Source organism: Rhinatrema bivittatum, chromosome 8 (assembly GCF_901001135.1).
Source record: "Rhinatrema bivittatum chromosome 8, aRhiBiv1.1, whole genome shotgun sequence".
Classification (NCBI taxonomy): domain Eukaryota; kingdom Metazoa; phylum Chordata; class Amphibia; order Gymnophiona; family Rhinatrematidae; genus Rhinatrema; species Rhinatrema bivittatum.
Genome location: NC_042622.1, coordinates 180648064 through 180670429, shown reverse-complemented (window position 1 = coordinate 180670429; position 22366 = coordinate 180648064). Strand labels below are relative to the sequence as shown.

Genomic DNA, 22366 nt, shown 5'->3' with positions numbered 1-22366 from the left:
TGTTTCTTGGATCATCACCCTGGTAGAGTAGGGTGACTCTTGTAGGAGGAGGATTTGATAACCAGTGCTGCTGGCTACCTCATTCCCTGACTTCCTATTCCTCTCTCTCTAGTTGGCTGGTTCTTTCTCTCCTCAGAAGACTCCTTCAAAGGGAAGTATTTTTTCTTTATTGGTTTGTGGATTTGGTTGGTTTTTAAAGGATTTTAGTTCATTTAAGAAACTAAAAAAACAAACAAAAAACCAAAGCAAACCAGTCAATTTCAAGCATTGGTCATCTCCAGGGACTGAAGGGGGAGGTACAGCCAGTCCTACCAGAGGTATGGGCTGGATCAGGGCAGAAGTTTGCTGCCAAGAATAGGATGAAGGACGGCGGCAGTTTCCCCACTGGGATTAGAGCCATGCATGGGAAGCAGTGCCTGGCCTACGGTAAGCGAACAAGGAAGTTACAGGCCTTGGGTGTATGCACTGTAGGGAGGGCGGCTCAGAATCCTCTTGCTCCTCCGCTGAGGGGAGGAAGTAGTGATTAGGAAGCACCAGTCCCGCGGTGCAGATGTATGCATGGTATGGGATTCAGGTACTTGCAGGCCACTCAAGCTCGAGAGAAGGGGTTTCGGTCCCCTGTGCTTGTCCCCCTTGTGCTCAGTGATGTCTCAGCTGGTGTTTCTGAGCATGATCCCAGTTCAGAAGAACTGTTTTCTCCAGAGTTTATGCTGTTTACGCACAAAGCATTTTTGGCTAAGAGGAGCTCTGAGGGGGAAGAGGTCTCGCCCCAAGCTGTCCCCGGTGGGTGGCTTTTAGTTCCATCCTAGACAAAAAAAAAAAAATGAGTAGAGCCTGATCCAGATTTGGCATCATTTGCTTCAGAGGATGATATTGAGCTCCTAGAGGATCCTCTAGGGGAAGAGGGCACAGATGTGGAGTCCTTAGAGGAGGGCAAACTCCCAGTAGCAGTGGGGGATGACCCTAAGGTGGTTCGCCTCTTCAAACAAAATGAAGACTTACCCACTATGATTTCTCAAGCTGAGCCAGAGCTGGGGATAAAGGAGCAGAAAGTGGGGTTGGACCGTATTGAGGATTCCATTCTGAAGGTAGTGGGGTGGGGGCAGCTATAGGCTTTCCTTTTCACAGGAATGTGAAGGCCATTGTTTTCTAGGAATGGGATACTCTGAAGTCAGGGTTGAAAACTGTTAGAACCATGGCAACATTATGTCCTCTGCAGGGGTAGGCCTTGGATCTCTTCAAATTGCCCAGGGTGAATGACTGGGATGAAGAAGGCCACTGTCCTGAGGGAGTGGTATGTGTGGCCTGAACGACTCAGGATTGAGAGAGAGAGTTTCATTTTGAGAAGATTTTTTAAATTTTGGCCTTAGCGATCTGAGCAGTGGTGTGCAGTAGCTTCATGGCTCGGGCATGTTTAGGATGAGGACAGCAGATTCCACTAGCAGATTTGGATGAGGCTCTTTCCATAAAGGAGACTGAGTGCCTGGAAGCTGGGTTGGCCTTTATATCAGATGCCTTGTATGATTTGCTTTGTACAAAAATCTGAAATATGGTATCGGTGGTCTTGGCCTGAAGATTATTCTATTTGCATAATTGGTGGGCAAACATCTGGTCCAAGTCTCAGCTTGGTAATCTTCCCATTAGAGGGAAACTGCTCTTTGGGGAAGATTTGGAAAAGTTGGTCAAACACCCGAGGGAGGCTGTTTCATAAGCTCTCAGCAGATAAGCCTAAGTATTATCTTCTCCGTGAGGAGTTAGCAATCCGTTAGTGAAAATCTGTGATGAAAGCTGGGAGTTAGCAATCTGTTATTAAAGCTCTGCTGAGAGTTAGCAGTATGATGTTATATAGAATAGTTGTGGGTGGATCCTTGGATCAGTGGCAGGTGACCACGCCCTCAGGGGAAATCCCGAGAGGGACCACTAGTCAGGCTTAGTGTAGTAGACAGACACACTCTAGTTCTTTTATTAGACAAAATAGTAAACCACCAGAGGTGGCAGTAGTGAGCTGGAAGTGCCCGGCAGGGCTGTAGTCCCTCAGGTACTGGAACAGATATCCCCAGGTGGCTGAGCTGTAGAGAAACTAAGAAAGTGAGTAGGCAGGCTGTGACTGTGTGATTGAGAAGGAGCACCCGGAGAGCCCCGATATTTCCTGTGCTTTCGTTTGCCTGCCAGCCCCGACGTCATTGGGAGGGGCCAAGGAGACAGAGCGGCATCAAGGAGGTACCTTGTGCTGTGACTGTGTGATTGAGAAGGAGCACCTGGAGAGCCCTGATATTTCCTGTGCTTTCGTTTGCCTGCCAGCCCCGACGTCATCAGGAGGGGCCGAGGAGACGCCATAAGAGCAGCGTCAAGGAGGTACCTTGTGCTGTGACTGTGTGATTGAGAAGGAGCACCCGGAGAGCCCCGATATTTCCTGTGCTTTCGTTTGCCTGCCAGCCCTGATGTCATTGGGAGGGGCCGAGGAGACGCCATAAGAGCGGCGTGCTCTAGGCGCGCCACTGCCGCCGGCTCGCCGCCAAAGCCGCACGCGCCTAAGGGGCGCACGCGGCTTTGCTCGGCTTAGCTCGGTTAGTGAGGTTCGAGGAGGAACTCTGCTACACTAGTCACCGCCACAGAGGCAAGTAATATTGCATTGTTAGCAGGAACGAGCTGATTGCTGATTAATAATTTAATCATATTATAAGATGCCGCCAAAACGGAAGGGGAAGATAAGGGTTTTTCCCTCATTGCCCCCTCCGTCTCCTATTCAGCAAGAGATTGTTCGTTTTCTGTCTGTTCCTGCATCACCAGCAGTTAAGGATACCGCTGACTCAGGCTCTTTGGGAGAACAGCCTGAGTCTTTGGAGGAAGCGTCGCTGAGTCCCAATCTGGATATACCACCAATGTACAGGGAGGCTGAAGGTTTCTTGGGAGGTTCGCCAGAAGAAATCAATTTAATTGAGTCAGGAACCCCGATTAGAAATATCGGAGGTGGAAATGGAAAAACGGCTGAGGGAGGAGATCTAGCCTCAGGGGGTGACCACATTGAAACTTTAAAGCGCCCTGCGGTGGTCACATTGGAACTGTTATGGGATATGATGGCTAAAATGTCAATGGATATAAAAGGGTTAGAGAAAAAGGTGGACATTGTGACAGGGAAAAATCAGCAGAACTTAATGCAAATCCAAGAATGTGTTAAGAATTCTGAATTAAGGATAAAGGTTTTAGAGGATAAGGAGGAAAAGAATTTAGAATTTCAGTCAACTGTAGCAAAAGACAGAGATTATTTGTCCAGACGACTTGAATTATTTGAAAATAATAATAAGGGTTTGAATTTGCGCCTGCTCAACTTCCCTAGGGTAGTTGGGCAGGTACCGATGGAAACCCTAAAGTCATTCCTGGTGGAAGTATTGAGTTTCTCAGAAAATGATTTACCGATAATTAGTTATTGCTATTTTTTACCTAAGAGAAACCCAAATCTGAATACAGAAGAGATGCCTTATCAGGGCAATCTCACAAATTTCCTTGAAAGTACTGACAACCAGATAATTGATAGGGGTTTACTATTGGTTTCTTTTTCAAATTTACTTGATTTAAATAAAGTTATGAAACAATATTTTGGTAAATACCCTATCATTTTTCATGAAAGTTGGGTAAAAGTTTTTCCAGATTTATCCATTACTACTCAAGTTAGAAGAAGAGAGTTCGTTTTAGACAGGAAGTGCTATCAATGGGATTTACATTTACCCTCCGATATCCCTGTAAATGTATTATTAAAAAACATCAGGATATTTATATATTCTTTGTCCCTGATCATCGAAAAACTTTTATGAGCAAAAAAGATTAGCCATGTTACCAGCACAGACCAGTGAAATGTAATTAAAAGCAGGACTACAATGCATGATCGTGGATTATATTAATTTCTGTTTTGTTTCTCCCTTAGTTTGCCATGTCTCTGGTATTTTAGATGTGTAATGTAATGATATCTTTTGATTAGATCATAATTAGACCAATAATTGTGATTGGAAGGTAAATTTTGGATTTTGAATTCTTAAACTATGGTGTAATTATTTACTTATTTTTCTGTCTAATTTTGAAAAACCAATAAAAATTATAAATTAAAAAAAAAAAAAAAGAAAGTGAGTAGGCAGTATATGCAGAGTTCTGGAACAAGTCCTTGATAGTAACATTCACACAATAGTCTCTTGAGACAGCCCAGGAGATGGTTTACACCAGGCCCTCGAGGAGCGAGTACCTGATCCTAGGGAAAGCTCTGAGAGATAGATGGAAACTCACTGATGTTGTAAGCAGCGATGACTTCTTAGCAGAAGTGGTATTCAGGAGCAAGTCCGGGATGTGGGCCCTCGAGGAGCAAGTACCGGTTCCGGACTGCGACCTGAAAAGAGAAAGAGAGAGCGAGGCCCCCGAGGAGCGGGTACCTTTAGTGAAGTCCAAGGAGGCAGAGTAGCGAGGGTTGCGGACAGCGAATCCCATCCGCAGCAACCAGGAAGAAGCTAGGTAATCCAATACCTTGCTAACTCGTCTTGTTAGCGAAAACTGAGACCTTAAATATCTGGAGCTGATGACGTCATCTCAGGGGGACGCCCCTGAGGTTCCCGGCAACGCCAGTACATCAGTTGGGCTGCGTGCCCGCCCTTAGGCATCTAGTCAACATGGCGGCTTGCAGCGTCGAGCTGGTCCGGGAACGCCGGAGGACAGCCAGAAGAGGCCGCAGCAGCTAGCCTTCCATCAACCCCGAAGGGAGTTGCCAACAAGGTAAGGTGGGTGGAGAAGAGACGTCGGACAGCGATGGACACAACACTAAGGGAGGCAGGAAGACCTTTCCCAGCAGATAGAAGTTAAGGAAGCCAGGCATTATTGCCTAGGAAAAGGGTCCTCTTTGCAGCACTAGTGAACGAATTTTGGAAATTCTCACAGGAACTTGGGCCCCAGTTCTAAAGGGATCTCAATAATTTGCAAATGATCCACTTTGTGTTCACATGGGGGGGGGGGGGGGGGGGGGGGGGGTGTCAGCTCGCCTTCACAGAGAGTAGATCAAAATCATTGAGTCCGTTCTGTTGTAAGAGATGGCTATGGCTTAGAATTTGCTTGCCTAGTAGTCGAGTCCTTCATCCTGTGTGTGTGTGTCATGAGAGGCTTCTAAGAAAACTAAAAAGTCATGGGATAGGAGGCGATGTCCTTTCGCGGATTACAAACTGGTTAAAAGACAGGAAACAGAGAGTAGGATTAAATGGTAAATTTTCTCAGTGGAAAAGGGTAAACAATGGAGTGCCTCAGGGATCTGTACTTCGACCGATGCCTTTCAATATATATATAAATGATCTGGAAAGGAATATGACGAATGAGGTTATCAAATTTGCGGATGATACAAAATTATTCAGAGTAGTTAAATTACAAGCGGATTGTGATACATTACAGGAGGACCTTGTAAGACTGGAAGATTGGGCATCCAAATGGCAGATGAAATTTAATGTGGATAAGTGCAAGGTTTTGCATATAGGGAAAAATAACCCTTGCTGTAGTTACACGATGTTAGGTTCTATATTAGGAAGTACCACCCCGGAAAAAGATCTAGGCGTCATAGTGGATAATACTTTAAACTCGTAGGCTCAGTGTGCTGCAGCAGTCAAAAAAGCAAATAGAATGTTAGGAATTATTAGGAAGGGAATGGTTAATAAAACGGAAAATGTCATTATTTATTTATTTATTTATTTAGAATTTTTCTATACCGACATTCTTGAACAAAATATCAAATCATATCGATTTCCATAGAACAGAACAGTAGCGGCTATGGCGTTACATAGAACATTTGAGCAATTGAACATTTGTGCAATGCACATAGAACAAGTCAACAATAACAAGTCAACAATAACAGGCAACAGTAAAATAATTCGTCAGAGAATAACATAATAAATAGAGCCACATAATAACATAACATAATGCCTCTTTATCGCTCCATGGTGAGACCTCACCTTGAATACTGTGTACAATTCTGGTCGCCGCATCTCAAAAAAGATATAGTTGCGATGGAGAAGGTACAGAGAAGGGCAACCAAAATGATAAAGGGGATGGAACAGCTCCCCTATGAGGAAAGGCTGAAGAGGGTAGGGCTGTTCAGCTTGGAGAAGAGTCGGCTGAGGGGGGATATGATAGAGGTCTTTAAGATCATGAGAGGTCTTGAACGAGTAGATGTGAATCGGTTGTTTACACTTTCGAATAATAGAAGGACTAGGGGGCATTCCACTCTGGACTTCAAGAAGGTGAACTCATATCTAGGGATGCCCCACTTTCACATGGAAACTGTGCACTCTGTGTTCAGGAAAGGGAAATTCCTGGCATCCTTGGATCTGTCGGAAACCTGACTTCACATGCCCATTCAAAAAGAACACCAAAGCTTCCTAAGGTTTGCAGTTGTGAGAGGCCATTTTCAGTTTCAGGCACTTCTTTTTGGATTGGTGACAGCTCCTTGCACTTTTTCCAAGATGATGGTGGCAGGGGTGGTTGCAGTCCTGCGCAGGGAAAGTATTCTTGTGCATCCCTGCTTGGATGACTGGATTAGTCAGGCAAAGTCCAGGGCAGATTGCCTGCAGTTCATTCACAGGATGATTCAGAGATTGCAGGCTCTTGGTTCGGTGATAAATTTTCTCAAGAGCAAGCTGCTCCCATTCCAGACCTTGGAATACCTTGGGCAGGGGCAGCCAATCCTGGTCCTCAAGATCCTCAAACAGGCAGGTTTTCAGGATAATCACAATGAATATGCATGAGATAGATTTACATGCAGCACCTTCATTGTATGCAAATCTATCTCATGTGTATTCATTGCGGATATCTTGAAAGCCTGGCTTGGTTTGTGGCTCTCGAGGACCAGGATTGGGGTTCAATTCAAAATGAATGTAGATAAAGTATCTTTAAAATTATGAGAGGTCTAGTACGGGTAAATGTGAATTGGTTATTTACTCTTTCGGATAATAGAAGGAATAGGGGGCACTCCATGAAATTAGCATGTGGCACATTTAAAACTAATCTGAGAAATTCTTTTTCACTCAATGCACAATTAATCTCTGGGTTTTGTTGCCAGGGGATGTGGCTAGCTCAGTTAGTGTAGCTGGGTTTAAAAAGGGTTTGGATAAGTTCTTGGAGGAGAAGTCCATTACCTGCTATTAATTAAGTTGACTTAGATAATAACCACCGCTATTACTAGCAATGGTAACATGGAATAGACTTAGTTTTTGGATAATTGCCAGGTTCTTATGGCCTGGACTGGCCACTGTTGGAAACAGGATGCTGGGCTTGATGGGCCCTTGGTCTGACCCAGTATGGCATGTTCTTATGTTGTTAAAGGATGGTATAACTGCAGGGGCAGGTCTGGCAGTAGTCAAGTCTTTCTTGATGGCTCTCACAGGACAATTTGTCTAAAGGTGTGGATTTGGAAATTCCAGATTGGGTAACAGTGATTATGGATGCCAGTGTGGATGTCTGAGGAACCATTTGGCAAGGCCACTTTACTGAGTCGGAGGCTTCTTGATCCATCAATTGGTTGGAGATGAGAGATATATGGAGGACCTTACTAGTCTTTCAGCTGTTAGTCAGACACAAGGTTGTGAGAGTATTTTTGGGCAATGCGATGGAAGTGGCAAATAGAAACAGACACAAAAGAGTGAAAAGCCCCTCATTTTTCTTGGAAATGGAGATGTTTTTCCGTTGGGCTGAAGAAAGTGCGAAAAGCGGAATATAAATCTAAATAAATAAAATAAATTGTCTGCAACACATGTAGCTGGGGTGCAGAGTGTGCAAGCAGATTATCTTGCTAGGCATACTCTGGTCTCTAGTGAGGGACTTAGCAGAGGAAGCCATGTCCTTCATCAGGACCATGAGGGGCAGTCCCAAGTTGGATCTGATTGGCAATGAGGCAACATGCCAAGGCTCTGAGATGCTAGTATACTATGGAATTTCTGGAGAAGGGAAGAATGATGGTGGGGCTACCATGAAGAACTAATGAGAGTCTTTAGGAAAGTGATATATGACAAAGGACAATTTTTTTTTATTTATAGTTTTATTTTAAGCTCTTTCACTTAAATGATACAGTGCAGACTGAATTAATAAACAGCTTAAGATTTCTAAATAATTTTTGGTTAATTGTGTTTAGCTTTGTAAAGCTGCCAGGGCCCTATTATAAAATTGTTAATGTATACTTTGTGCTGGCTTTAAATCTCATCAAAGTCCTTAGCGGTAGGATGTTAAATACCTCTCCCTACCCCTGCTGCCCTTTAAAATAAACGCACCAACTCACCGCCCCCTGCACCGTAGCAATGCCCAGATTATTGCATTATATTTTCAAAGCTATATTATGTGTTCAGGTCTGCCTTACTCCTCACTTACATCAGCTCTGGTTTACTGAGCAAAGGTGTATGCCTTAATAATTTTTTTAATGAGTCTGAACAGCTCTTGGTCTTATTAAGTCTATTTAGCCTCACATTCTTTCGAATCTGAAATCAATTGTGGTAATGAAGGGGGAGGAAAAGTCAAGGCTTCTTCTTCCCCCTGCACTTCCAAACCAAAAATTGTTTATGAAACGCCAGAAATAAAAAGAGAAGGTACCTCGCAGCACCTACCGCCTACCGGAGGGGGCGTGGCCGGCCAGGGGGAGGGGCTTCAGCTGACCCCGGAAGCGGTCGCCGCTCAGCTGACACTTCTCCCCTCCTCGGAGCAGGAAAGATGGCGTTGCAGCCGGGACCCGGAAGAGGCGGTGGAGCCGGCGGCAGGTAGCTGTGACTGGGTAGGGGGGGGAGGCGGGGAACGGTTCTGGAGAGTCGCCTGGACGGGGCCTACACGAGGGGTTCCCGTCCCCAGTTAGCCCAGTGTGAAAAGATTGGCTGCAGGGGCTAAGGTGCTCTGCGCTCGTAAAACGACGCTTTTGCAGTCTCTTGGGACCCGGGGAATAGGGGTCCGTGCTCTGCCGCTGCGGTGAAGGCGGGAGCGTTATCTCATTTGGGGACTGAGGAGGGGGGGACTTTATTTTTGTTGTCACAGCAGGATTGTTTATGATGCAGCGCCTCTTACCTTCCAGTTTATCCTTAGGTTTTATTACTGAACTTCTGAGGAAAGGCAGGTAAAAACCTGGAAGATTAAAAAAAAAAAAAAAAAAAGTAAGGATGATAGAAGACAAAAATCGCAATGTTCCTGCGATTTAAACCCCAGAAATGAGGCTGGGTAGCGGAGGCGCAGCCTACTGGTTAGAGTAGTGGGTTGGGGGACTAGGGTTCAAATCCTGCTTCCCCCCACCTTATGACTTTGGGAAGCACCTTAGGTTCCCGATTGTAAACTCTTTGGGCAGAAACGTGACTATTGCCATTGTGATCGTCTAGCAGTGCTATAAAAATAAGCATTATAAGATGGCATTTAGACTTTATTTCTAGTCTAGTGGATCAGCATTGAGTTTTCATTCTTACCTGTTTCTTTTACAATTCCATTTTAAGTAAACTACACATCCAGCTAAGTAAACTTGTACCAAACTACACATCCAATAAATGTAGTTGTAGTAAACAGCATAATAAAGTAGAAATTTGATCTTTAGTAACATTGTCAGAGTGGTTTGAATGTATATAGATAGCTTCTTTCTGCCTTCCTGATATATTACTATCCTGTACCTTTCATACTCTTGCCATGTATTACCCAAACATTACAGGTTGTTCTTGATGGTATGTGATTTTGTGAATGTGAGAGGTGTGCAGGCAAAAAATATACTCCCTTTTGCTAGAAAGGTATCCCCCAACAAAATCATAGAATGTTTAATATAGATCTAAAATAAAGCCTCCAGAAATGTGAAAGAGAAGATACTGTAACAGCAGTTAATTGGATGAGACTCAATACAAAATGGAAAGTATGCATAAAATGTACATGGTTACTGCTACTTAATATTTCTGTATATACTAGGTGTATGCTATGCTGTGTATGTGTTGTATATGAAGGACCATATATATGGTCCTTCATTTTCCATTTAAACTGATTTTCACCCATACATTCCAAAGGTGACAATCAGTTTAAATTGATATTCACTCTCATTTTAGCATGATTAAAATGCTTCAGATGCAATATTTTAAGGCCTCCCACCACTGCTAGAAGTCAGTGTGGGCCCAAGTACATGCTATGTTTCAAGTCCCACCCTCCACAGCCACCCATGCTGTGTTTTCAAGTCTTGCCTCCACCCCCAAGCAGCCAAACTGTCTGCTGTTTGGTCCTGTAAATGCATTTTGAAGCAGGCCTTGTCTGCCAGAAGTAATTCCTGGTAGGCTTTCTGGCTCAGCACAAAAGCAGAAGTGAAGTGCTGCAGGGGAAGAGAGCCTCAGGAAGCATGCTGCTCAAGGAGAGAGGAGACACCTAGAACCACCATTGGTTAGGTTGAATGCTATTGCAGTGTGGGGGTGGAGGAAGAGGGAGGGACTTGCCAGGCAGGGGATGGGAGTAGAGATGGGGATGCTGCTAAGTGTGTGAGTGGGAAAATCTGTTTTATATTTTATTGTCCAGGCTATGTCCACCAAAATAAACTCTATTTACCCGGAAAAATGCGGAGACTTTTTTTTGTTTTTTTTTAATGACTTTCTCCTATTTTTGTTCTTGTCATAATAAACCCTGATAAATTCCTGAGAAAAATAAAGAACAATACACACCGAAAAGCATACATTTAAATAAAATATCTATCTATCTATGACAATGAAAGGTCCACCAAACAGTTACCAGCATGGTAAATGGTGAGGTGAAAGAGGCTATTTAAAAAGAAAACAATTAAAAAAAAAAATGGTAGGTAGATCCAAATGAGAAAAAGAAATCAAAAGCACTGGGAGGATGGGTATAAAACATTAATAAGGCAGTCCAAGAAAGAATTTGAAAAGAAACATGCCATAGACGCAAAAACTAATAAAATATTTTTCTATTATAGGAAAAGCAAAAAGCTTGTGTGTGTCATTTGAACCAGTAGATAACCAGGGGAAAAGGGGTGCTGAGGGAGTACAGGGTCATAGCAGAAAAACTAAATGAGTTCTTTGCTTTGGTTTGTACTGATGGGGATTTTGGGAATATTGTCACACCAGAAACTATCTTTGAAGGTGATAATTCAGAGGAACTGAAGCAAAATAATTGTGAAACTGGAAGATAGAGCACCTTGACAAACTAAAATTGAACAAATCACCAGGCCCAGATGGTATTCACCTCAGAGTTCTAAGGACTTGAATTTGAAATTGTAAACTTTTTACTGTCAATCTGTATCCTATCATTAAAATCAACCACTATGCCTGAAGACTGGAGGGTGACCAGTGTAATGGGCTCCAGGGTGATCCAGAAAAATATAGATGTGAGCCTGATGTTGGTGCTGGGCAAATTAATAGAAGCTATTCTTTAGAGCAGAATTATTAGTGTGGGTTGGTAACTGGTTAAAAGATAGGAAACAGTGTAAATGGTCTGTTGTCAAAATGGAGAGAGATGGATAGTGAGTGTCCCAGGGAATAGTAGTTCGATTGGTTCTGTTTAACATTTTACATAAATGATCTGGATGAGGGAGCTATGAGTGAGTTGCAGTTGAAACAAAATTATTCAGAGTTGTTGAAACACGAGTGGACCGTGAGGAACAGCAGAAGGATCTTGTCAGACTGGGGAAATTAGGCGTCCGAGTAGCAGATGCAATGAACTGTAATGCAGATAAGTGCAAAGTGATGTACAGAGAGAAAAATAATTCTAACCTTAGGTACACAATGTTGGGCTCAGTAATCACCCAGGCAAAGGGTCTTGGAATCATTGTGGACAGTATATTGAAATCCTCAGCCCAGTGTGTGGCAACGGTCAAAAAGACAAATAACATGTTAGAAATAATTTGGAAAGGAGTGGAGAATAAAACAGAGAATACATTTCCTCTGTATTTGTCTATGGTGTGTGTTCGCACCTTTGATTATAGAAACCTAGAAATGACAGCAGAAAAGGTCCATCCAGTTTGCCCAGCAAGCTTCCCATGGTGGTATTTGCCGCACTGTGCAGGTTACCCCCATATATCAGTCACTTTTGCTTGACATGCTTTGCTTAATGACTTGACCATAGAAGCAGTTCTGTGTATTTTTGTTTCTTAATCTCTGGGCATCGGTACCCCAGACTGTGGTTCTGGTCTCCACATATCAAAAAAGATATAGTGGAAATGGAAAAGATACAGAGAAGGGCAATAAAAATGATGAAGGGAATGGAAGGGCTCCCTGTGAAGAAAGTCTAAACAGGTTAGGGCTCTTCAGCTTGGAGGAGACAAGGTGACTGAGGGAATATAACAGAGCAGGGGTGGCCAACTCTGGTCCTCGAGCTACAAACAGGCCTAGTTTTCAGGCCATCCCCAACGAATATGCATATGAGAGGTTTGCATGCACTGCCACCCTTGTATATAAATCTATTTCATGCATATTCAATATGGGTAGCCAGAAAACCAGGCTTGTTTGTGACTCTCCAGGACTGGCATTAGCCACCCCTGTGAAGGAGGTTTATAAAATTATGAATGGCATTGAACAGCTAAATGGGAATAGTTAATTTAATCTTTCAGATAGTACTAGGGTGCACTCCATGAAATTAGGTAGCAGATTTAAACAAATTTGTAAAAAGCAATTTTTTCATTCAGTGCACAGTCAAGCTGTGAAATGTATTGCCAGAGGATGTGGTCACAGTATCTAGCAGAGCTGGACTTTAAAGAATCTTTGGATAAATTATTGAAGGAAGGATATTCATAAATGATCTGGAGACAGGAATGATGAGTGAGTTGACCAAAGTTGCAGTTGACACAATTGTTTTGAATCATTAAAATAACAGCAGATTCAGGCCGATACAGTACAGTGCGATCCGGAGCGCACTGTTAACACGCATCCAACCCCCCCCCCCCCCCCCCGGAACTAATAGCGCCCGCAACATGCATGCTATTAGTTAATCCCGCACGCTTCACTAAGTAAAATGTGCAGCCAAGCCGCACATTTTACTTTCAGAAATTAGTGCCTACCCAAAGGCGATATTAAGTTGGAGGTCCCAAAGTAAAAAATAATTAAAAATTTAAAAAAAATGTTAAATCGGCTTGCGGATTGAAAAACAGACTCTCAATTTTGCCGGTGTCCGGTTTCCAAACCTGTGGCTGTCAGCAGGTTTGAGAACCGACACTGGCAAAATTTGAGAGTCGGCTGTCAAACTCGCTGACAGCCGCCGCTCCTGTCAAAAAAAGAGGTGCTAGGGACGCGCTAGTGTCTCTAGCGCCTCTTTTTACCATGGGCCCTCATTTAAATACTGAATCGCGCGCACGAGTGGCCTGTGCGCTCGCCCGCGACTTTTACTGAATCGGCCTGATTGTGAGGAACTGTAGATAGACCTTGTCTGATTAGGAGCAAAGTAATGCACTGATTAGGAGCAAAATAATGCACATAGGGAAAAATAATCCCAACTACAGGTACCCGATGCTGGGTTCTGTGTCAGGAGTCACTACCCAGGAAAAGGACTTACAATCAATACCTTGAAATCTTCGCTCAGTCTGTTGCGGCGGTCAAAAAGGCAAATAGAATGTTAGAAATTATTTGGAAAGGAAGAGAGAACAGAACTGAGATTATTGTTAATGCCTCTATATAGATCCATGGTGCGACTGCACCTAGAGTATAGTGTCAGTTCTGGTAGCTGCACCTCAAAAACGTCATAGTGGACATAGAAAAGGTAGAGAGAAGGGTGACAAAATGATGAAGGGAATGAAAAACTCTTATTGAGAGAGGCTAAACAGATTAGGGCTCTTTAGCTTGGAAAAGAAACTGCGATGGGATATAAAATCATGGTAAATAGGGCATGGTTATTTACCCTTTCTGACAACACTAGGACTAGGGGACACTCCATGAAACTAACAGCTAGTAGGTTTAAAACAAATCCGTAGGAAATATTTTTTTTCACTCGGGGCACAGTGAAGCTATAGAATCTGTTGCCGGGGGACGTGGTCAAGGCAACTATAACTTAGTGTGGTTGAAAAGAGGATTGGACGAGTTCCCGAAGGAAAAGTCCATAAACAGTTCTTAGCCAGGTAACCTTGGAAAAGCCAAGCGCTTATCTCTGGGAGTGAGATACAAGAAATAGGTCAACCATTGGGGACCTGATGGGTACTTGCAACGCAGACTGGGCTTGATGGAATTTGCTGTGACATAGCTTGACATCGCTTATGTTCTACATCATTATTAGCCAGCTAGACTCGGTGGGAAAGCCATTGTTTACCCCCGGTGGGGGGGCAACAAGAAATTGTATCTATGCTTTGAATCTGTTGGGTACTTCATAGTGACCCAGATTGAGCACTTTTGGAGACAGGATGCTGGGCTCGATGACATTTGGTCTGACCGAACATGGCACATCTTATGTTCTTATGCTTCAAACTGGTCAATTTTGTTGGTTACTTAATTATTACTGTAAATTGTTAAACTTGAGAGAGCCATCAGGACAAGTCAAATAATCTTAGCTTAGTAAATAATGGATGATGGTATAGGTGTACATGCTCCCTGCTCTGCTTTTCTCCTCTTCATTATCTGATTCATTCTGCCTCTTTGGGCTATGCTGGCTTGAGCCTTGAAACACAGTCAGCAGCTACCATAGCCCCACTCGAAGTAGTGACAGTCGTCCTGACGGCGTCCCCTGAGATTTTGTGCACTCTGTCTCTCTGCAGCCCCCTCAAGGGAAATCCAACTTAAAATATCAGCTGGACATTTCTTGATTTTCCTCTTCAGGTATGATTTTTCAGGTATGTTCAGAATTACATAAACTATGAATTGGAAACCATTAGTTCAATAAACCTAACTGAATTTTTAATGAAAATCCTAATATTTTTTTTCTGCCATGCTGGCTCATCCAAATTAAAATGAAATTGCCACAGATTTCAAATTTTCACCCTCAGTATACTAACCAGCAAAAACAGTCATCCATATTTATTTATTTTTTTTAAATAATTACTATTTTAGGTGACTAGTGTGCCCTGTGTGTAAACTTGGAATCTCTGTTTTGTCAACTTAGCTTTCTCAGTGTTGGATTAAATGTAATCCTTGAGTGATATTAGTTCACTGTTCAGAGAGTCTTGAGTAGATAGTATTTTTTTTTTTTTTTTAACGATGGTATTTCTTACTAGCAACTGTGCCCGTTCTATGCCTGGGCGGGGAGCCTTTTTATTGGCACATCTGCTCTTGTTTTGAGCCGAATTTCCCTAGAAATTCACTGTAAGAGTGTCCCTTCCACATACAGACACCCTCATGCAGGCTCCCTCACTCTGGCATACACACACATCCCCTCATATAGGCTCCCTCTCTGAAACCCACAGTCAAGCAGCCCGCGCACTCCCCCTCTTACCCACCAAAACTGTCTCTCGCACTCCCTCACACACACAGTCTCTCTCACCGGCATCCCCCTCCACCCACCCTCTCTTACCTCCCATGTTCTCTCTCATACCCTCCCCACCCACCTCTCACCAACCATGCTCTCTGTCACTCCCTCTCTCACATACACATTCTCTCTCACCGGCATCCCGCCTCCCCACCCTGCGCTCACCAACCATGCTCTCACACACACACACACATTCTCTCTCACGGCATCCCTCCCCATGCTCTGTCTCACACCCTCCTGCTCTCTCTCATTCTCCCCTCCCCGACAAACATTTATCTCTCACCGGCAAGCGCGGGATCCGCGCCGTTCATGGTGAAGATGAAGCCTTCCATTTTCAGCGTGATCAGAAAACACACGGAGCCTTCCGTTTTCACTGCGAACAGCGCACCAGGCCTTCCTCCTCGCCGCGAACGGAGCGTGTGCCGCGGGACGCGCTCCGTTCGCTGCATGCCAGGGTCTCCTCTGCTATATTCTGCCTTTCCCGCGATGGCCGCTGTCCTTCCTACCTGTGCTGTGTTTGAGCTGCCTTCGCCATTTATCGGCGGGCTGGGAAACTCAATGCCACTCAAAATTAGACTGCAGAGAAGCTTTAAACTTTTCAAAGTAAGTCTAAAAACCTGGCTTTTTAAACAGGTTTTTTATAAGGAGAACGAAGAAAACAAATGAGCGCATAAGTAAGCATCAAGCAATCAGTTTTTAAAATTTTTTTTCGTATCTCCTAATACATATTAGAGTGTTAAATTTTATATAGGAACCGTAAAGAAGTTTTTTCAACCAACATATAAGTAAAATCAACACAGCTTTTTATATTAGAAAAAACATGTTACCGTTCACTAATGGCACATCTATAATATGTAATGTATACCAATCAACTTTTAATACTATTTGTGCCTTTTTGTAAACCGTTGTGATGGTGAATTAACTTAACGACGGTATAGAAAAGATTTTAAATAAATAAAAATAAATATTATAGCGCCATCTATCGGTGGGCTGCGGAACATCTGTGATCACTGACGGACACACTCCAAGCCCGATATATTATGGATGATGACTTGTTTGATCTGCAACTGGAATTTGCGTGTTTATTTGGTGTTGGTCCATATTTCTTTTCTCACTTTTTTTCTTGACTTATCTTTTGGATGTTATAGTAGCTCTGGTTGCTCCTGAATAACCTGCGTTGGGGGACAGGATTGTGTTGAATTTTATAGCACTGGAATGGCTTTCAGAGCATTTCCCTTTTGGTTCTTGTATGCCCTTTACAGGACATTGGAGAGGGGAGGTGAGCAATTGCTTTTGTGTGTGAGTTCTGACATGGAACGTGTATTCGGATCCATAACACAGTTCTTACAGTTACAGGTGCTAATAAATAAATCAGTGTTCCCTTGAGAGGTTAGCAGAAGGTAAATATTTAATGACTTAGCCTCTTTCCATGCCACTCATGACGGTAATTTATTTTGTCACAAGCACACCCTACAGTTTTTTGACCCATTCTGAGATGGAGAATTTTTTTGAGCACAAAATTAATTACAAGTTTTAATTAATTTGGTATGTTCTCAGGAAATGCAAAATTCCTCCATCGACAAATGAACGTAGCATAAAGCACTTTTGTTATAAAAGAAAAGGTTATTCTGAAAGGATTATCAATTTATAAGTTGTATCTCCCTGCTTCAACGGCAGGGGAGAAGAAAAACTGATACTTCACGCATATCCAGCATAGCTCTCTGCTTCAACGGCAGGGGAGAAGAAAAACTGATACTTCACGCATATCCAGCATAGCTCACTGCTTCAACGGCAGGGGAGAAGAAAAAAGGATTCGCACTCACAAAGCGGGGAGTAGCTGGCTTGTTACGGCGGTTACTACCCCAAACCAAATAAGCCTGATACTTCACTTTCAATGCATTTCCAGCATAGCTCTCTGCTTTAACGGCAGGGGAGAAGAAAAACTGATACTTCACGCATATCCAGCATAGCTCTCTGCTTCAACGGCAGGGGAGAAGAAAAACTGATACTACACGCATATCCAGCATAGCTCCCTGCTTCAACGGCAGGGGAGAAGAAAAACAACCAATAAGGGCTGAATAAAATAGTCTGGGTAAAACAAATAAGCATGGGTGTAGCTTGCTTATTGCGGCGGTTACTTCCCCTACTACCCCTAACTAATCAAGCTTGATATTTCACTTGGATGCAGCTTTATCACTGCTCTCTACATTAATGGTGGGGGTGGAAGGGAAATAGAACCAAAGAGCTAAGAGAAACAGATAAGTATGAGAGAAAATGTGTGAAGCTTGCTGGGCAGACTGAATGGGCCGTTTGGTCGTCTTCTGCCGTCATTTCTAAGTTTCTATTTATCTGCAAGTATGGTGGCTGAAAGCGCTGGAGTACAGAATCATGGCATATTCCTTTGTTTGGTTCTGTCCTCTGTGAAATACTTTTTTTGTTTGTGTTCACCAGATTAGATATAGGTAGTCTCAAAGGTATGGCGCTGTATTATAGAAATAAATGGAAATCTTATACATGTTAACATAAAAGCCGTTTTCAATTAGCGGCAGAGCTAATGCAGAATCCCTGCTATTCGATGAGCCATTTCTCTAGTGGCCTGAGTTTGTTCTATGAATGCTGCTTTTGGAGGCTCCCTAGCCTTGGGCTTGGTGCTCTTAGTTAGAGGAAAGGACAGTGAGCCTGAAAGTGCCTGAGTCTGAGGCCTGACCTTGCCTTTTCATTCAGCACAACTCTGAATTGTTAGTTGCTTTTCTTGGGTATTTATTTGTATAGTTTGTAGTCCGCTAATCCACAGATCTCTGATTACAGTCAAACATTCACAATTAATTTTGATTTAGTATCATGACAATCATGGGAAAGGACAAGACACACAGCTCAAAGGACAACCTGCATCAATTGTGTTACCACGCTGTCACTGCAGATGAGGGAAGAGAAAGAGAAACACTCTTAATCCCAGCAAAGTCAGTGGTCAAAGGCACAGGTGAACAGATTGGTTTTGAGGAGCTTGCAAAAATGGAGCAAGTCCTGCTCAGCCCTGATCTCATCAGGAAGACTTTTCAGAGCACAGAGACAGCCATGCTGAAGATATGATCCCTAGATTCAGCTAGACAGATATGTTTTACAGAGGGGACTTCAATCAAGATTTTGGAGGAAGAACAAAGAGGGTGGGTCAGATGAAAGCCTGAGATGCTAGAGGCAATGCATAGAGGACCTTGTCCATGAAGAGCCTTGAAGGCCAAGATAAGTATCTTGAATCTCACATGCCATGCAACCTGAAGCCAGTGTAAACTGGCCAGGACAGGGGAGATATGATCTCTGAGAGCAGAGCTAGTAATGAGACAAGTGGCGGAATTTTGAACTAATTGTAAGGGGCATACATAAGAGGCTTGAAAGCTCAGGAAAAGTGCATTATGGTAGTTGAGGGATGATAGCACCAAAAATTGTGTTCCCTGTATGTACCCGGATCAGTCCAGACCGCTGGGTTATGCCACCCTTCCAGCAGATGGAGACAGAGAAAAACTTGAAAGCACCCCCTCGTAGACTGGTGTGCCACCTGCGATCCTTCAGTATTTCTCTGTCTCCAGCAGATGAAGGTGGCAGAACCTGTGGTCCTGATCCTTTTAAAAAAAAAAAAAAAAAGAAAATTTAAAGTTAGCCTTCTGTTGGGAAGGTCCTTGTACTTTTAATTTTTTCCTCTCACTAGATCAATCAGTTTAAAAAAAAAAAAAAAAAAGGGAGAAAAGGAGTACAAGTCCTCCCAAGGGGTTGGAGCCTATCCCCCTTGGTAGCAGGCACGGCTGGGGTTGGGGACCCTGAGAGCCTGATTGCCCAGAGCTTGTCTGTCAGACCGGTGAGTAGGGGGATTTACCGGTGGGCCGGTCCCTCCCCCTAACAACCCAGAGACATTTCCATTCCTCTGAGACCTGCATTTACAAAGCCTAGACCCAGGGATGTTTCATTCCCCTGGTTGATTGTGAGCAATATAAAAAAAAAAAAAGAAGAAAGCACTTAGCTGGCTCAGGTCTCCGGAGGTACTAGTTTTTTACTGATTTTACTTCCCTCGTCGCAGCTCCATTTGAGAATACCGCGGGGATCACGGCGCTCTGCATGCGGGGAGCCGGCTGTGTGGCTGTCCCACGATGGGCTCTGCTCCCGATGCCTTCCTGGGGGAGAAGGCCCATCGGGGACGACTAGGAGCGATAGTGGGACATCCCTCATGCAGTCCCAAGGTGCGGGGAAGAAACTACCTGCTTGGAAGCCTTGGCCTGCCCTGTTCCCGAACAGTGCTGGAAAGGCGGCCATTTTGGATCCTCCTGGCTCCGATGCAGTGCAGAGCTTGGGGGGGGGGGAGGGGATTTCCTTCCGCACCTTTCCCCACCAAATCTGAGCCCTGAGAGGCCTCAGGGCTCTGTCTGCTTCTCCCCATGGTTCGGGCTTACCCCCGGGGTGGGGGGGGGCCTTAAAGAGACAGCACCCTTTTTCTTCGCAGTTTGTGCTTTTACTGCACAAAGCATATCTTGAGGCAGAGGCTGATTTTCAGGCACAGGAGCCTCAACCAGTGAAGGTCTCCAGACCTGCTGAGTGCTAGGACACTGCTAGAATTTGGGTGGTTTGTGGGACTTCGGACGCGTCGGGGGCCCCAATAGCCGAACTTCTGGATCTTTCATCGCAGGACCCTCCCGACGAGGAGGCTGACAAGTCCGTCCCGGTTGAGGGAGATGATCCACGGGTGCTCAGATTGTTTCGAAGGGATGAGCTTGATCCTATGATCCCTCGGTTCTTGCGGAGCTGGGGATTCAGGTTCCGCAGCAAGTTTCTGAGCCTTCCACTATGGATCCCATCCTGTTGGGTATTCAAGCTCCTTCTAGGACTTTTCCTTTCCACCCGATGCTATTGCAGCTCATGACCCAGGAGTGGGACACGCCGGAGGCCAGTCTGCGGGTTGGATGAGCTATGGAGAAGCTCTATCCGCTACCGGAGGAGTCGGATCTTCTCAAAGTTCCTAAGGTGGACGTGGCAGTTTTATCCATCACCAAGCAGACAACAATTCCGGTGGCAGGAGCGGCTGCGCTTAAGGATCTCCAGGATAGGAAGCTTGAAGTCCTCCTTAAGCAGATTTTTGAGGTGTCGGCGCTTGGCGTCAGAGCGGCTGTCTGCAGTAGTCTCCTGCAGCGGGCAGTCCTGAGATGGGTGCAACAGTTGCTCACTGCTCAGGATCTTCCCAAGGTGGAGCGTGTGGAGGCGGCAGCGTATACGCAGACACTTTGTATGATCTCCTCCATACTTCCTCGCGCACGATGGTCTCTGCGGTTTCGGCCAGGAGGCTTCTATGGCTCCGCAATTGGTCTACTGACGTCTCTTCCACGTCTCAGTTGAGGGCTCTTCCGTTCAAAGGAAAATTTTTATTTGGAGACTATCTAGAACATCTCATCAAGTCCATAGGGGACAATAAAGTGTACAAACTTCCGGCGGACAAACCTAGGCCTTCTAGGACCTTCAGTTCATCTCGTCCCCTTCCTTCGCTCCGCGGCAGCCTTCGGCAAGGTCCCAGTCTTGGGCTCCATTCCTTTCGCGGCCAAAGGCCTCCCTGCAACGGGGTCCCCCAAGGATCTTCCAGCAACAAGTCTTCCCAATGAAGGTGCGCCGACTCACTCCTCCATTCCAGTAATAGGAGGTCGTCTCTGTTTTTCAAGGAATGGGTCAAGATTACTTCGGATCAGTGTGTTCTGAGCATCATAGAACACGGTTACGCTTTAGATTTTGCTCACCCACTGTGAAACCTGTCTCCCTGTGGGTCTCCCTGTGGGTCTCCCTGTGGGTCTCGGGCAAAACAACTGGTAAACCAAACCCTGTGTCGGTTGAAAGCCCTGGGAGCCATTGTTCCAGTTCCTCCGGCCGAACGCAGGACCAGCAGGTACTCCATATATTTCATGGTTCCCAAGAAGGAAGGCTCCTTCCGCCCGATATTGGACCTAAAGAAAGTGAACAAGGCGCTTCGGGTGCCCCGCTTTCACATGGAAACTCTACGGTCAGTCATTGTGGCCGTCCGCACAGGCAAATTTTTGGCTTCCTTGGATCTGACGGAGGCTTATCTTCACCTAGGGATCCGCGAGTATCATCAGAGGTTTATGGTCTTAGGCGAGCATTATCAATTCCAAGCGCTTCCGTTCGGATTGGTGACGGCTCCCAGCATCTTCACCAAGGTGATGGTAGTAGTGGCGGCGGCGCTCAGGTGGGAAGGGATCTTGGTTCATCCCTACTTGGATGATTCTCATTCGTGCGAAGTCGGAGGAGTTTTGCAGAATAGCAGTTCACTCTGTTTTGCAGCGTCATCACTCTCTCTTGGGTGGGTCGTCAATTTTTCCAAAAGCCATTTGGTCCCGTCCCAGGTGCTGGATTTCTTGGGAGCCCGATTTGGCACTGCTGTTGGCAATGTTTTCCTCCTGCAGGAGCGGATCAACAAGCTGACATCTCAGATTCAGCGGCTGTTGGCCCTGCCGATGCCCAAGGTATGGGACTACTTGCAGGTTCTTGGTTCTATGGCATCTACTCTGGAGTTAGTCCCCTGGGCCTTTGCTCATATGAGACCTTTGCAGAGGGCGTTGCTTTCCCGCTGGGATCCCAAGTCAGAAGAATTCCAGTTACCCTTACCGCTCATGGACCCCGCCAGAGCCCGTCTCAGCTGGTGGTTGGTCCCCGAGCACTTGTGACGTGGGGTGGACCTGGAGGAGCCCCAGTGGGTAATCATAACAACAGATGCCAGCCTTTCTGGTTGGGGGGCAGTTTGTCAATCGCGGTCGGTACAAGGTAAATGGACACGTCAGGAGGCGAAGTGGTCCATAAATCACTTTGAAACAGCAGTATGCCTGGCGCTGAGCCACTGTCTCCCTCTCGCCTGACATCGGTCAGTACGGATTTTGTCCAATAACGCGACGATAGTGGCATACATCAATCGTTAAGGAGG

The 22366-nt window shown here is 44.9% G+C and overlaps 1 protein-coding gene across 1 annotated transcript in view; it reads left to right on the top strand.

The window, feature by feature from the left end:
- The first annotated feature begins 8393 nt into the window (after nucleotides 1-8393).
- The window catches only part of SYNRG (synergin gamma), a 136907-nt gene continuing 122934 nt past the window's right edge, over nucleotides 8394-22366 (top strand). The window contains 1 exon segment of the mRNA XM_029611812.1: nucleotides 8394-8762. Within this exon segment, the coding sequence (XP_029467672.1) occupies nucleotides 8716-8762 (47 nt within the window). The 5' untranslated portion in view covers nucleotides 8394-8715.